The sequence below is a fragment of the Euprymna scolopes genome, chromosome 22, assembly GCF_053919585.1.
Source record: "Euprymna scolopes isolate OS-2025 chromosome 22, ASM5391958v1, whole genome shotgun sequence".
Lineage (NCBI taxonomy): Eukaryota > Metazoa > Mollusca > Cephalopoda > Sepiida > Sepiolidae > Euprymna > Euprymna scolopes.
The window spans coordinates 37,410,052-37,427,915 of NC_136503.1; the positions used below are offsets into that span (position 1 = coordinate 37,410,052).

A 17,864-nucleotide genomic window follows, 5' to 3' on the forward strand; every position below is an offset into this window, starting at 1 on the left:
GGAAGGCCTTTATGAAAATTTAGATACCTTTTTATGTAATTTCAACACTAATTATTGAAAATTAATTAATATTCTCCAAATTTCAGTTTCTTTGGAGTATTTTAAAGGAAAATATAATATGGGCACAAGCTTCTATTTGAAAATTCAAATAATTTAGATTTATACTCAATTTGAGTCATTAGACACCAATAAGCAAAAGTCCCGTAACTTCCTAAGCCTAAGTCTTAATTTTGATTCTTGAGAATGTTTAAAATTTATGTAATGGAGTGTGATCAAAGTCTGAATAAGGATTCAAGACATGAGGTTTAGTAGCATCAACTTGTCCCATTCCATATTCTTATGTAATATAGATTGTAATTAAGTGTTATTGCCATTATTATTTTTAATTTTGAGATTACCTGCATCTTTAAAAATCAAAATAAGTAAATACCTTTTTTTTTACCATGTAAAATTATAGAGAAAAAAAATACAAATATATTATGCATGAAACAATGTACATTACTTACCAGGTATTATTCTTATTTGATTCCAAACACTGATCATACAAATCGGTCAAATCATGTTCACTAACAGATGAGAATGATTCATTACTGGTGAGACTTTCAATTCTCTCTTCGGAACTGAAATGACTTGATCTGCTCTCTTGTCCAGAAAATGTCTTTACTACATTATGTCTCTTTCTTATACCTCTTCCTTCTCCTCCTTCTGACATGACATAATTATAGGTGATGTAAGTATTTCTTACTGGATACACCCATGCTGATGATGAATGCTCATCCAATGTACCTGTATTGTCGCTGTGGAATAAACCTTTACGTTTGAAACCTGGCATTGTTTTTAGGAAGAAGTTCTGTTTGGTGTTTGCTGGTTTGTTTTGTCTTTCTTGAAAAAAATGTTTACTTTCTGCATTTTTATTATAGACTGGACTACGTGCTTTGGATTCATGATGAAATTGCAATGGTCCTTTGGAACCTTTCCATCGGATTGCTGGTTTCTTTTTAAAGTATTGCTCTTCGTAATTTAGTAGATTTAAAGTTTTATTCTTGTCTGCACTTGTTGATTCTTTCGCCTGTTGCTGTTTAAATATGTTACCTTGGATGTTAAAATACTCCAAATTAACGAGTTCTTTAATCCACTGCGGTTGATATGTTATCATATTATTACCAACATCGAGTATGCGCAACCGCTTCAGTTCTTTCATTTCTCTAGGAATGGTGCTGATCTGATTACCATTTGCTGTGAAATGTTCTAGTTTCTTCAGATTACACAAACCTGCTGGCACATTCTTCAGCAAGTTTTTGTTTACATTCAAAGATCGAAGGTTTTTCATTTTGTGAACAGAAAACTCCTTCACGCAATTATTTGCTAAATTCAGATGGGTTAGACCCATAAAGCCATCTGGGAAGTGAGCGATTTGATTTCCCTGGATGTGAAGGATCTTGAGTTGAGGTAGCCGTAAAAGAAAAGTTGGCAGTGTTGCTAAATGAGTGTAACTAACGTTGAGATATTGCATATTCTTCAATTTTGACATGGACACAAACGCCATCTCAAATATGTTGCGGGAGAAATTGACTTCTTGTAGCCTTTTCATCTTGTCCAGACACGGTGCTGCAAACAAAAGAGAATTTCCACCTATATTGAAAATTCTCAGTCGTGCCATTGAACTCATAGTGGGTGGGATTTCATCAAAGAGATTCGCTGACAAATCTAATTCTTTCAATTTGTTGAGCTTTTCTGCAGAATTGGGTAAGGTCTTCAGCTTGTTTCCTCGAAGGTTAAGTACTCTTAGATGAACCAAACAACCAAAGTTTTTCGGTAAATACTGTAGCAAGTTGTGAGCCATGTAAAGTATCTTTAAGCATCTAAGTTTGACCAGCACCGGTGGCACCATCTTCAACCAATTGCAGGACATGTCTAAGTAGCGTAACTGTTGGCATTGTTGCATCTCTTCTGGTAAGCTGCGAAGCTTGTTTTTCTCAAGTTGTAAGCTTTCTAGGCGTGTTAGCATTGAAATTGCCGGGGGTAGATGTTCAATCCCGTTGTTGCTAAGCACAAGTATCTGGATAGTTGCATAACCAAATACTTCTCTCGGCACAGACACCAAGCACTTTCCTCTAAGATTCAGTTCCAAGTAACCATCTGGATTGTGTTTTAAAAACTTGCGAATTTGATCACCTTCATTCCGTGATGGATTTCGATGTCCTCCTCCGATTTTCTTCAGCTTGTTTTCATCAATTGTTGAGGTCAACATAATCAATTTCTGTCAGTAAAAACAAAAATAGTTAAATCATAATATACATGCATATATAAACAGAAACAATGTACCAACATTGATACAAGAGGTCATTTACTCTGTTTTGGGTACTTGTGCAGAATGCGGATTGTGTTGAAATATTTAGAAAGCCATTCTTAACATGGGGAGGAATGGGTTTTTTTGTTTTTTGTTGGAGTTTTTTTTTTCTGTACTTTTACCTAACAATTTAATAAACAAAAAGTATTGTAAAAATTGAATTTAACTTGAAAATTTTGTCGAAAAATAGCACAGTCAATATATTGTGTAAGTGCCTTTTTTAATAGATTTTAAGAATGGTTGTGAGTTATGTTTCTACAAAGTCTCATAATTAATCTAAAGGCATAAAAAAAAGTTAAATTCTAAATTAGTTTTATTCTATGACAAACTGTTATCATGAATCCTAATTGTTTACAAGTTATGGCAAAAATAAACCACATGAATTAGTAATAATTATAATGTGTATATTGAATTACTTGTACTTTTTTTTCTCTCTGCTTTACTTTTATCATATATGCATATAAAAATTATGAAAAATCCACACAGTTAATCTCTTTCACTGTGAGTAGATATCAGAAACCAGCTTAGTTTAGAGCAGGGTTTCACAGAACCTTAAGGTTTCTTAAGAGTTTACTTAGGGTTTCTCCAAGAAATACTGAGAAAGAGATTGAGATTATAATACCTTTGCTCATATGTGCAAATACATTTTTGGAACCTAATTTTCATATACATATACAAAAATCTTTTAGTAATTTTTGAATTGGAAATAAATTTCCAAAAAAAGGATTCGGTTATGTGTTTGAACTAGTTGTCAGAAAAAAAATTTTTTTTAAACTGCCAATATATTTGAGAAAGACAATTTTTTTTTTAATTAAGCTCAGAAAATAAAAATTATGCTTACATTATGAAGGAGAAATAAGATTGAAAATATTTTCTATATAGGTGTTCTTTGAGACCTCATAATTATTGGAAGGGTTCTATAAAGGGAAAATGTTAGGAAACAGTATGAAAATAGTGAGTTTTGCATAAATGTAAACCTTTAGCAAATTAGTTTCAAAGGTACAGCCCTTTAAAGGAAAGACAACATGTATGCTAAGACGGTCAGGGTCATAAAGTTGAACAAATCCGGATTTCAGCTACAAGTGGTTAAGCTTTTCTATAAACAAACTCACAGGATGCACAAAAATCAATAAAACGACTTGTTACTATTTTTATTGTTAAGATCCTTCAGGTTCTGACATTCATTAAATTCCTTTGTAAATATTTTAAGTAGGATTTTCTTAAGTATCAGGAGATTCACCATATAATGTTTAGATAATTATTTTAAATCATTTTATACTTAAGAATTTTTTGCTAAAATTAATGTTTCTAAAAATGTGATTATTTCTTTTATAATTAAGCTTCTTTTTTTATTAAGTGTATTAACTTTTCTTTTTGCTTTATATGAGTGTCCTGTTTATTTTTAGTCAGTAATAACTTCATCTTTTCTTGGTTCATTTCCAATCCCACCTGTCAACTGCTAAGTGGGTGGGGTTGCACACAAAACTAAAGGAATGTAATGAAATAAAAACAAATTTGAAATTAAAAAATGAATTTGTAATATTAGTTTATACCCGCTATCTGTGTGGTGTTGATACAGTACTAGTATATGTCAATTTCCATCTTTACTTAGCTTCTCCTGCTGTATTTCTAATACTAAGGAAAATATTTGAAATTTTGTGAAGAAAAAAATACACTACTTGTATGAGAGAGTAAGTAGCTACGATGTATGTATTGTTTTAATTGACTAAAAATATTGGAAATTTTTTTTAAGCAAAAATAATTGGCTTTGAATTATTGCTGAATACTGTACCTTTTATACAGATTATATGAATTTTTGAAACAGTCCAGTATTGAGAAAATAACATTTGACAAAAACAAAATCCTAATGAACCCATATAGAAAAGTTATTAAGCAAATAATTTAAAAACTCTCTTCAAAAGAATAGACAAAATAATATCTTAAACAACTTAGAAAAAATTCTTTAAAAAGAAAAAAAATCACTCACATATGAATAATCAAATCGAACACTCTAAAAAGACCTTCACAAAAGAAAAGCGTTATAAAAACTATTTCTAGAGAAAAAAGAAAAAAACTATTTGACTTGGGATGATCTTGTAATTTTTTAAAGATTGTTGAACACTAAAAAATTGCATTAGGAATGCATAATCTGCTTGTTCTTTTTTTTATAGTCAATCACCTGTTATGTGTGTGCACAAACTCCAAAAACACCATAATCTTTTAAGAGTATGCATTAATTGTGTAAGAAAATCCTTTGAATTTGAATATAATTTTTAAGAAATATGAACCATATAATTGTGACAGAAATATGTAAAATAATTTTGTCTACATTTGCAATTTTTTGCAAGGGTGGGGGTCATTTTCAAACTTTTTTGGGTAGAAAAAAGAATTGATTTAGTTATCACCTGGTCTAAATATTTGATTCCAACTTCTGAAATGTTAAAAGACCTTTAATTTACTTGCCTCTCCTAGGATGAAAGGTCTGGGAAATATTTTCTTCCAAGAGTAATTATTTATATAGTTTATATAGTTTGGATTTTAAAAGATATTTTTATTTATTTATTTTTTTTTTTTTTTTTTTTTCTCAAGACAGTGAATTCAACTTTTGGGGACATTAGTTTCACAAAACTTTAAAAATTTGAATAAAAAAAAATAAGTGATAAATTATGAAAAATGTTCAAAACAATTTTTATTTTTTTTTATTGTTTTAGGTATTTTTCATCACGTTTACTTTTATTTATTTACATTTTGGCCCCCCAACAAAAGGAGGGTGTACCTGTAAATTCATCCATTCATCTGTCCGTACTTTTCTCAATAATTGAAAATCTGATTTTACTTTTAGAAATATTTTCTCAATAACTACGCCTTGAAATTTTTTGAAATTTTGCACAAACATTAAATATAATATGAGCAAAAAAGTAACAACGGATTTTCCGAGAAAACTCCGGTCCCCCCCCCCCCCCCCCCCATCCCCAGAGATGCCTCTCAGGTTAAAATGGCTAAAATTGACACTTTTGTGCTTATTAAAAAAAAATTGATTGGATTTTTATAAAACTTTCTGAAAAGATGTAACTAATTGATTTCGATACAATTTTGTTTATCTATACTTCGTGATAACTCTTGGGTGTGCTCCAGAGGCTCTTTTAGGGCTAATAAAAACACTCCATTTTTGGGACTATTTTACCATATTTGTCCAAAATTTTCTGTGTATGTCTATTTAGCAGTTTTGCATGGTGCTGAACTCAAATTTAAATATGTTAAGGCCTTGGGGACTCTTGGGGCTAAATAGGGGGTGGAGTAGGGCAAATGATGGACTTAGTCATTTCTTTTTTGCATATGTTAAGACTAAAATTTATCTGCACCACTTGTTCATTTTTCAGCAGGATTTAACGTCCCCTGTAGACTTTTGGGGCTAAATGGAGGGGGGGGGGTGAACTCAGTCGCTTTTTATGCCTTGTTCACTGTGCACTCACGGGGGACCATGCATGCTTCACTTGTTTAATTTGAAATCTGATTTTCACCAACATTTAAAGCAATATATTTACATACCTGATGAATTTAACTTTTCTATCTCAATAGTTGTTGATGGGCTATAAAACAAAACTAAACTGAAAAAGAAATAAATAATAAACATAAACTTACTGATAGGATCCTGTTTCAAATCTTTGTATTTCAATCAGTTCAGCTGTACTGGATTGACTTGATTGGTTGATATTCTTTTTGAATGTCTTCTGCAACTTTTACAACTGTGGCTAGAAGTTGTTTCATGCTGCTGCTCTTTTAATCAAGGGTTGAATTACAACATTTCTCAGTGTTAACCCATTCTCAATCTAATTATGGAGTATCATCACTCATCAGAAGTGCAGGTGGAGATCTGATTTGATGTTACCAAGGTAACTTCACTACACAGATGTCTTCACTTGCTGATCAACTTGATATTATTAATATGGCTTAACGAATATTTTGATACAATTATAAATGGCTCCAAAGGAAGCACATTAAGATAATAAATTTTGTGTAGGTTTTACGGCTTCTTCCCCTTTATCTTATATAAATACTAGAAGAGTACCTACCCCAGGTTATGCCAAATGAAGTTGCAAACAGAACAGTTTTGCACCACTTTTATGGTTGCTTATGGAGATTAACATCAAGATATAATACTTCTAAATCTTATTGATTGAGATTGTCGGACAGACTTCCTCATCTTGGTTGTTATTGTCACAACGTTTCAGACGTTTTGCCCTCCGGCCTTCGTCAGGTGTTTTGTATTGAACTGGGGAACCGTTTGTTAGGAGTCTCGGACCCAACCCTTTATTATTATTACGGGGGTAGCCTAGCTGGAGTCCGAACACGGTACCCCTGTAATAATAATAATAATAAAGGGTTGGGTTCGAGACTCCTAACAAACAGTTTCCCAGTTTGATACAAAACACCTGACGAAGGCCGGAGGGCAAAACGGCCAAAACGTTGTGACAATAACAACCAAGATGAGGAAGTCAGTCCGACAATCTAAATCAATGAAAACACCTCATCTCAAAAATACAGACAATTACTTTCTAAATCTTATATTTAGAATCCCTTGATAAAAATCTTGATTTTTAATTCTATAAACTGTCTAAAATTTAAGGCTTAGCTTTAAAGATTCTTAAAAAGAAATCTAAATTCAGGGAATCTTGCTTAATTGGTGTCTATTGACTATGAATTAAATTCAATGAAAATCTGAAATATTTTATTTTTTTAAATGTTGTGCTAATGAGTCCCCATAAAGATGCTTTTAAATAGTCCAAAGAAGCTGAAATCTGGCTATTTTTAGATGCTGGTCATTTATGAATGATAATATTAAGTTAATGAAATCACTTTGCTGGGATGGATTGTGTATATGTGAGATGACTCTCTGTTGGGTTGATTTGAGCCAGCTCGGCCACATCATGAATTACTCCTTTCCGGCCTTGGTTATTCATTACTTCTTGAGGGGTAATGCCAAACCATTCCTTCACAACATTATATTCCATAAGTTGTAGGTCCAAAGACTTCTTTTTTTTTTTTTTTTTTTTTTTTTTTTTTTTTATCTGACTTTGCAATGGTTAATTAGATTTCTGTAATGTGTGTGATGGTAAAAAAAAAAAAAAAAAAAATCCCTATCCAATCAGAATAAGCAACCTTGTTTGTGCTATCTATCGGCAGAAGCAAAGAGGGGAAAGATAAAATTGTTTCATTATTGAAAAAATGTTATGCAAAAAGTCAGTTCCTTATCAACCAAACGCTGATGTTTTTCTTTTATTCTTTTTTACATTGTCAAGAAATTAACTTTTGTTAAAAAGCTAAGAATAAATTATCTGCTTTGTTTCTTTCAAGAGAAGTACAATGTAAAGCAAGTCTTTCAAACTGTTTCAGTTGATGTCTTGACTAACATAAAAGCTGGCTGTTGTGAACAGCCAGGCAATAGTTGTTCAAATTTTTTTTATTTTTTTTTTGTAACGCACTTGTTTTCATTTTGACCTTTTATAAATGTTTAATTTATTCTCTCTTGATTCTTTTATTTCTCTTTCCTAACATAATCCATCTTTGGTTTTTCAGATTCCAAAAAGCAATCTCTTATGGCCGCTTTATCTAAAGAGAGAGATACAATACAAATGGCAATTAGAGCCTATCGTTCATTATTTGAGACCACGGAACAATTAATTAATGAACTTAAAAGTAAGTTTATTTCTTATTTGCATTTGTTAAAAACAAAAGATTGTTTAAATTTTTGTTTGCTATAAATTTTAGATTTTTTAATATCAGATTTATAAAATCTTTTTTTTTTTCTTCTTTTTTTTTATAGAAGAAATTTTGAATAAAAAAAAAGATGGTATAGGAACTCAAATATCTACAGGAACACATTTTTATGGAGTTTTTACTCTGATTAGAAAAATCGTTTTAAAATAGCAAGACTACAAATACACGTAATTAACGCAAGGATTTTAACTGTAAAAATGTTCAAAATTATAATCCCCAGATATTGTTTACATTCGTATGTTGTGTATTTCATAAATTTTTCTCTTCCTTTAATGAAAGACGTTTTTTTTTGTTTTTTTTTCCTCATAGATTGAGGTAGGGAAACATAATAATAGGCATCACAAACCAGTTCAATTTAAGGTGTGAAAACTGGTAAATATTGTTGAATTGTTTTGCAAAGATCTACATGGCACAAATTTTTAGATATTATGGAAATAAAAATTTTGGTTTCTCATCAGATAGAAAAGTATAATTAAATAACACCTTCAAAAATACAGTTATCACTTTCCCCCAAAAATTTGAAAATTCGTCCTCAAATAAAATTCAAAGAACCAGTTAGTTTCTTCTTTAATATTAATTTTTTTAGCTTACATCAGCCACTTGCATCTTCAGTTGCAAAAAAAAAAAAAATTTTTTTAGATGGGATTGGTAAAAGGCTTTTATTTTCTGTTTGAATGGCTTTTCTCCCTACCTGTACACATGGGGAGTGTAGCCTTTCACAGGTTAGAAAATTGGTGGGGAGAAGTTCCCTAGGTTGGGAAATTCATCTCCTTTTTTTTTTTTGCCATTGATTACTCGCATCCATAATTTTAGCTTCAGAAACGCAGGCTCATATGAAATGCTTGTCTTTTGAAAATACATCTATTTTTTTTTTTAATTTAAAAGATTTTTTTTTTTTTTTTGTAACTTTCTTTTATTAGACTTTTTTTCTTTTTTTAAATAAAAATCTTTTTCTTTTTTTTTCTTAGTCTCCCATCATGAAGCTACTCAGCAAGAACAGCAACTTCGGATGGAGTTACGTAAACAGAACATTCCGATGTCACAATTAAATTCGCTTGAACAAATTGATAATTTGCTTCAAACGAGAATGACAGAGCGAGATGACTTACTCAATCAATCCAGGCGTGTTTGTGGTCTTACAAAAACTCCTAATGACCCTGAAATTTTGGGTAAAGTAAGTAATGAAAAAAAAAATTTCAGAACCTTTTTGCTATATTCCTTAAAGCAGGACTGAGTTAGTCTGTCATTAAATACCGTCTGAGTACCAATTAAAAAGAACCAAAAAATCTGATGTATATGAGAAAAATGCTTGACTCCACCCCCTCCAAATTTTTGTCATTTATTTAGAATTGATTATTAATTAGCACTTATATCTGCTATGCCATGCATCCCTGTGAATAAAAGTAAGTTACTCCTGTGCATTAAATAAAGGGTTCCATTTGAAATTCTGTGCAAATTAATGAATTCAACAAGATACACCTGAAGAAGTTTGAGAGTTACGTTAGCTAAAGCATTGTGATGTAAATATGCACTAGGCAGCATGTTTAGTGGTTTTATGTTTGTGATGCAAATGACAGATTAGCTGCAAGTAATATTTAACAAAGAAGAAAGACTGCACAGAAAATGGAAAATATTTCTAATCTGAAGTTTGGTGACCCAGAATTTCCTTCTGTGATTATGACTCACCTGGGGTTTTCCAAATTTACTAAGTGTTCAGGTACTAGGACCGGCTAAAGTTTCTTTTTATGTTCATAGATTAGCAGCAGATTAGCTTTTTCAAATTGATACTGACTGGCCATTATCTCATTTTTTTCTATAGTGGTCCCAGTGATATCTACATATATTTCAGCAGGAGAAGTCAATCAAAGTTGATTCTCTGGGTATATCACTATCAGTTTGGTTTTCTGGAGTCTGACAGTCTGTTGGGTTTGTGTACCTCTCCAGCCAAAATGTGCCCTTGGGCTTTAAGCCATTGGACTTGTTTGTATTTTGTCAGGTTAAAATTTCTCATTTCTTGAACACCAGTCTTCATCATAGCCTTTCCTTTTACAAAAGAATATATTTAATTGTTTAAGAAATATTGATAAAGATTGAATCTTAGTTTTAATTTCTTAATGGTTGCCTCTTTTTTTAAACAGATTGGCCATCTTGCTGAATTAGAAGATCAAGATATTGCCCGTGTCCTCTCTTGGCATATGTCTGCAGATATGGATTGTGTTGTTACTATAACCACAAAAAGAGTAAGTACAGCATTTCGATCTTATTTTACGATCTAATAAACCCTTCTAATTAATTTGAAGTTTCTTAAAATATATTTGTTATTCATTATAAAATATAATTTTTTTATCACTGAATTATAAAATGTTTTATCCGATTTTATTAATGTAAAGTTATGTAGTAAATAATGATTTACTAGATTTCATGGTGGATTTCTTGGTTAAAAAGATTTTTTTTTACATGTCAAAATACTTTAAAATGTGAGAATTTTAGATGTTTTCCTTTTATAATAAAGTAATAAAACCTTCTCTCTCTCTCTCTCTCTCTCTCTCTCTCTCTCTCTCTCTCTCTCTCTCTCTCTCTCTCTCTCTCTCTCTCTCTCTGGGTAGCAATTAATTGGGAGAAGGAGGGGTATAGTTTATAAAACGATTTTGTTTTTCTCAGAATTTCATGATTTTAACAACAAACTATGCTAAATTCCTTCTCCTCCTCCTTCCACTTAGAAATGATATTCTTCTTTTCATATCATTTTGACTTATTAGGGCATAAGTTCAACTGATCATAAAACCCACACATGATCACCTCAAAGTGGATCCCCAGCCCCCCTCCCCCAAAATAAGATAATAATGCACAGAATTTATCTCAAATAGCAAAAAAAAAAAAAAAATGGTTAACTGCAATAAAATAGTCATGCTGAATCATCATCTATTTAGACTTTAAGAGTATGATTGGGGGGGGGGGGTAGCATGCCCATGCTTGGTCTTTTCCTTTACTCTCTCCTTACTCTTTCTCTTTAACACATCTCTTCACCCTCTTCTCTGTTTATAGTTTTGCTCTCCTTCTTTTTTTCTATGGCAACAATAAAACAAAGAAAAAAAGATGTTTTCATTGGCTCGAAAATGAAAATGTAAACCTTTTTAAAATATGTAATTCAATGTTGAAATTATGTAAGAATATACACTAAAATAATACTGTGATTCCAAATCAATAGCACCAAACATTAATTTATTATAAGCTGTTTAAAAAAAAAAATAGTTTTTGAAATTAGGCATACAAATGATTCTTAATCGTTCATCTATAAAATGTTGATTTAAGTAATGAAAAAACAAACTTTCAGATTTATTTATTTATTTAGAAGTGCAAATAAAATATTTATTTTTAGCTTTCTTATCAAGTTATTTGTGACTGGAGTTTTTAATTAAAAACAGTTCAAGATAAAAAGCAGAAAGACAATTTGTTGACTGTGTAGTGCTGTGTTCTGTAGGTGTTTTGATATATTTTTCTCTAAAAACATCCTGATGGCTGAGTACCTCATGACCCAGATCCAAGTGGCCATGAGTTTGGCCCTTACTTCAATTAGACAGGTGGTCGGAGAGACCCAACCCAATCAATCGGTTAGTCATGACTAGGTCTAATAACAGTAGACCCTCACAAAAAGAGAAATACAAAAACATCACACACAAGCACATATACAAGAGAGAAAAAAAAAAAAAAAAATCACATACTGATGTTAAGTAGCGATGGCAAGGGTCAATCAGATAGTGAAACAACAAACTCCTTTTTTATACCTTGCTGGGGCCAAGGAAATCATCACAAGCAACTATACTCACTGTTTGAGTATATCATCCTTGTATCCCTGAGATGCTTCGGCGAATGGGTTCCCCCAACCATCTTCCAATATAATGGTCCGAGGAGGGTGGAGGAGCAAGGATGATGAAAAAAAAAAAAATTTTTAGAACTGCACGCCAGTGGAACTCTCTGCCGCTTGCCTGTTTCCCACCTGACTACAATTTGGACGTCTTCAAGTCCAACATAAACAAACTCCTGACAAACCGCCCCCCCCCCTTAAGTAAGATACTCTATCATAACCCCCGATTACTACAATACTATCTCATTGATTACTGTACACGCAATAACCCTTATCCCTGAGTGGCCTTTGGGCCTTGATAAGTGGTGACCCCCATCTAAAAAAAAAAAAAATAATGCTTCATATGGCTTTCAAAAAAAAATCAAGACCCCATCCAGGTTCAAACACTGAAAGCGATGAAGATGAAAATAAAATCTTTCCTGAATATATTATCTTAGAATTGCAAAACAATACACAAATAACTAACTCCATTCCTAATCGAAAATTAAATCTAAACACAAAGCAAATAAAAAAATTAAAAAATGGAACCTTACTTGTACAAGTATCTACTAAAATTAGTGCTGAAAAAATGTTAACATCGACAAAGTTCCCTAATATAAACATCAAAACTTACCCTCACAAAACCCTCAACACCTCAAAAGAAGTTATCAAATGTCATAAGGCAATGTTATTGGATACTACTATGCGTCAATTTTTAGTGCTGATGCCCAGCTATAGACCTGGCTCTAGACTTCATTACTCACCACACCTACAACAGATTTATAATTTTTTCAGACTCCCTGTCGGTACTTGAATCCTTAAAGAACCAAAACTGAAATAATCTGCTACTCATCAACCTATTACAAAAAATACATACTCTTTCACAAAACAAAAATATCAAATTCTGCTGGATCCCCAGTCATTTTACAATTCAGGGCAATGAAAAAGCCTACATAGCTGCCAAAATGCACTAAAACTCAATATAAGCAATATAAAAATTCCACACTTTGACTACAAACAACTAATAAATAATCTCATTACAAAGAAATGGCAAGAACAATGGAATAACTGTCAAAATAACAAACTTTTCAAAATCAAACCCACAATAACAGAATAGTTACCATATTTCAGAAAATCATGCAGAGAGGAAGTAGTTTTGTCCCGCATTCGCATAGGACACATTCACATAACCCACTCCTTCCTGCTAAAAAAAAAAAAGACCCTTCAGAATGTTTAACATGCCAAGAACGCTTTACGGTAAAACACTTTCTTTTGGATTATGGCAATCTCGCACATATCCAGCAAAATTATTACAATGTCAACAATATGAAAGAACTGTTTAAAAAAATAAATTGTAACAAAATACTAACATTTCTGAAAAAAGTAAATTTATGTAAAAGAATATAATTTTAACTCAATCCAACTCTACCCCCCCCCCCCCCAAAAAAAAAAAACATCACCTAATGATCCAAGAAGGCTGATTGGATTTACTGAATAAGTTAAAGTATCTAACCCACGCCAAAAAATCCAAATTACGGAACTCAGCATTAAATAACCAACAAAAAAAGATTTATATCCCGTAAAACCAAACCAGATCGAAAAGTATTAAAAACTTTAAAACATTTACTATTAAATATTCTTTCAAAAGAATCAGTTGCCATCTGCTTCTTGTTTACAAATAAAGAAGTATTAATGCTACTGCTACTACTACATCAAGTTTAGAAGAATTGCATACCTTTAATTTTATGCATTGGCAGGATTATAGTTGTATTAAAGGTATTGGGAAAATTGCATAGATTTCCTTTCTGATAAATAATCAGAATAAAATTTTAGTAAAATTATATAAAGAAAAGTTGTTTTTTTTTTTTTAAATATCACTTCTGACACTTCATTTTTCCTGTTGTCGATTTATGAAGGAAAAATCTTTCTAGACAGAGGCAATGTTTATTTTTATCCAGTAATTAATAGTCAAAAAATGGAAAACAAAATATAGTTTATATCAATAACAGCTTTCATTAAATTTAAATTCTGAAATAAAAATTTAAAAAGTCTTAGTTTTGATCTGTTAAAAATTATGGGTTTGCTACAAATTATTTGTTTTTATTTTTTTGTTTACAAGTTCTCTATTAACTATTCTGAAACTTACACCCCACCTCCCTAAAAAAAATATATAAATTTGCTTAATGCTTTTTTTTTTTTTTTTTTTTTTTTTTTTCTTCATCATTCTTGGTCTTTCATATTTGCCAAAAGTATCTTCCAAATATTTTTTTAATAAAATCAACTTATAAAAGTAATTAATGAGTACATCAATTTTATTGAAATCAAATAGTTTCCGGATTTTTAGATTCAAAATTTTTTTTAATTCAGTAATTTTGTTAGTATTTTGACTTGTGTCCCTTAGTTAAATTTGGTGATACCTACCTAAACCATTTATAAAGATTTCTATGTACATTTATGATTTTTTTAAATCTTTTTTTTTTCTTCCAGGCCAAAGAAATCTATAATGACACTGAAGGTAAACAGCAAGTGTTACCATTAGATTCGATCTATAAGAAAACACTTCCTGAATGGAACAAGTGAGTTTTTTTTTTTGTTTGTTTTTTTTTTTTACCATTGACAAAATCTGTTTTTTGTTTGTTTTACCTGACATTTGTTTTGCTTTCTTTCAGCTATTCTAGTCATCAAAATTTATCTAATTTTCGCTTTGATTTTTGAGGTAGCTATTTTTATTAATTATATTTTGATAAATCTTCTTTTTAAAACTACCGCTAAAAATCAATTTTAATTAAAAAATGAAATGCATTCAGCCCTTCTACACTATTGCAACGAAATTTCGAAAATCATAATACTGAATTTCACATGAAAACAATGGTATCTACGTATTCCTTGTATTTTTAAGATGATTATATCCAAAAATTACGAAAATCGCTAATGTAGAAAATTATTTATTAAAGAAAATAAAAATGGAATTTGAAAACAATCGTAATACACAGAATTCAAAAGGGAGGTAATTTTCCGTTTTGATTTAAACGAGATGGCAGAAAATTTTCACTTAACACAATTAAAGTGGTTTTGTTTAATAATTCAGTGATATTCAGGTAATTTTGACTGCATACTTTGGAAGGTACCATTGTAACTTCTTAGAATTGACAAAAGAAAATCAGTTGAAACCATTGTTTTTTATCTGAAAACTCCATTTATCGACTATAAAACCTTGTTCCAATTCTGTAGATGCACCATAGTTTCTTTTTAAAATTACAAAAAAAAAAAAAAATGTGCATGTGAATTGACATCTGTTCCTTTTATAATTTATACAAAATCCTAATTCCTTAGATATTTTAAAATTTTAGGAATTGTATCAAACTATCAGGGACCATGAAGTGTCTCTGTTATCTCTCGACCCACCCTCACTTTTATTTCTCTCTGAGCTGATTCAATATAGTAGAAAGAAATCTGACTATTTGACCTAATTCCAGTGTTTTTGAAACCATTAATAGTAAAAATGAAAAAGGAAATTTTTTGTTTTCTAAACTTCCCCCCATATATATACACACACACACATTAATTTGATCCCTGGTTACTATGAATATTACAGTATATATAGAGAGGGTGACCCAAAAAAACGGGCCCAACTCTAATTAGTGTTTTGTCTGAATGAAATGAAACTTTGGTCATAACTAGTTTACTATATTCAAAACATCACATCAAAACACTAGGGTCTTTGGCCTTTTTTTCTCCGTTCTACAGCATATGTTCTGGATGGCCTCCATTTAGTTTCTTTTTTTTTGGGGGGGGGGGGGTCACCCTGTATATATATATATACACATGCACCATAATCAGATCAGGGTCACACGTAACTCAATAATGTAATATTTGTAAGTGTATTTGTGTTTCTAAGTTTTAGCTGAACGTGCACAGAATTGCAAGTTTGTTATGAATATAATAGACTAGCACAGCTACCTGTCATTGCCTGGGGGCATGGACAACAATATAAAAGTTGAAAAGCATGTATAACATCTTTCTTTTAAAACATCTCTTTTTCTTACTCACTCCTCAGTCAAAGATTTGTCCTCTATCAACTTATGTTAATAGTAAAAAACAGATACTATTAACATTATAAGTTGATTATTTTTCTTTTGCGCTAATTGTTATTTTATCAACTTGGATGAGTCCGGAAATTCATTTTTTCCTTGGATATTTTTCTTTAATAATCCCTTTTTTTTAAATGGGTCAAAATATGGGCCTTATCATTTAAAGAAATCTGGTAATTTTTTCCACCATTTATTTTTTTAAGTTTTTCTAATGAGACTTAGTACTCTTGCGTAAAATTCTGTACTCTTTCTGATCCTGCATTCAGATTTTACCTTAAATCATGAATTATAAATTAAGATGTGGAAATTTCAGTATTCTTTAAAACTTGCACATTATATCAAACAGATTATGAATCTATTCATGACAATATTAATTATTCATTTGATATCATTCATTAAAATAGACCATAGATGATCCATGACTGGAATTTTCCTGTTTGATATTCAGCAAATATTTATTTAATAATAAAAAGCAAATATTTATTTAATAATAAAAAGGTTTACTCTATTGAGAAAAAAAAATGGTGTTCACTTTCCATATTTAAAAGATTTATCTTATTTTGAAAAATACTTTAAATGAGGTTTTATATTTGATATCGTGCAATCCTTTCAATCACAATTGAAAGGATTGCACGATATCGAATATAAAACAGGAACCTCATTTAAAGTATTTTTCAAAATAAGATAAATTTTTTTAAATATGGAAAGTGAACACCATTTTTTTTTTTTCTCAATAGAGTAAACCTTTTTATTATTAAATAATTTAATAAAAAAGAAATTCTGTTTTCCAATAGAATTAGGCATCTAAGTTTAAATAGCAATATTCAACCAAATTTTATCCTACACATTTTCATCAGAATTTAAAAGTTCAAAAACTTTCCTTTTAAGCTTTGACCTCTTTTTTACTTAGAGTATAATAAATTTCAACATATATTAACATTTTCTCTTTCCATTCCTATTACTGTTTTAAAAATTGGCCTAGAAATAAAACATGGCTTGTTGAAGTACATTAAGAATGAAATTTTGCAGATGTCCAACAAAAATAGTTCATCAGCTTTTGATACTAATACTGCTCTTTGACTTTATGCCAAGAAAGTTAATTTTAGTTAGAATTTTACCCGAAAAGTTTGATGGGGTTCATCTAAATACTGATCACTTAGTGATTAATTTTATTCCTGTTAACTCTCACAACAATGAATATTAAAAAAAAAAAAAAAAAGTGTCCATGTTCCGTTTGAATCAATGTTGAAAAACAGTATATCCACTTTGTAGTTGTATCTTTTATTGTTTCTGACTTTTAGGTAAATATACACCCACATAAATAGACAATTATCCTTTATATATTAGCTAACAATGCAATGTTTTCTTTTTCTTTTTAAGACTTCTACCTCATGAAAAATTCAAACCCCATTGGAAACCTTCAGGGAATCCGGTTTATGCAAGGAAGCTCTTGAAATTTTCCCACCAAGAAGACAAGTGTAAATTAGGTAAGAAAAATAAAATGCCATCGGAAAAGAAAAATCAAGAAATCATAATTTGCCAATTCATGCAAAAAATTAAAAATTATTTCAGACATGTTTAGAAAAATCAAGAAATCATAATTTGCCAATTCATGCAAAAAATTAAAAATTATTTCAGACATGTTTAGTGTAAAGGATATTACAAAGCAACTCCTGTATTGACCTTTTCTCCTGAAAAAACAATATATATACAAATCTAATATTTCTTGGATAATCAGCAACCATTATAATGTGCTATATATACTAGCAGGGAGACTCAACGTTGCCCAGGATTGAGGATC

At 30.6% G+C, this 17,864-nt stretch overlaps 1 protein-coding gene across 1 annotated transcript in view; it reads left to right on the plus strand.

Annotated features, from left to right (window-relative positions):
* Positions 1-17,864, plus strand: part of LOC145243971 (structural maintenance of chromosomes flexible hinge domain-containing protein 1-like) — a 157,265-nt gene that overhangs the window by 127,753 nt on the left and 11,648 nt on the right. The window contains exons 41-45 of the mRNA XM_080107107.1: positions 7,928-8,047; positions 9,097-9,302; positions 10,267-10,368; positions 14,460-14,548; positions 17,444-17,550. Of these exons, the coding sequence (XP_079963233.1) occupies positions 7,928-8,047; positions 9,097-9,302; positions 10,267-10,368; positions 14,460-14,548; positions 17,444-17,550 (624 nt within the window). The remainder of the gene's footprint in view (positions 1-7,927; positions 8,048-9,096; positions 9,303-10,266; positions 10,369-14,459; positions 14,549-17,443; positions 17,551-17,864) is intronic.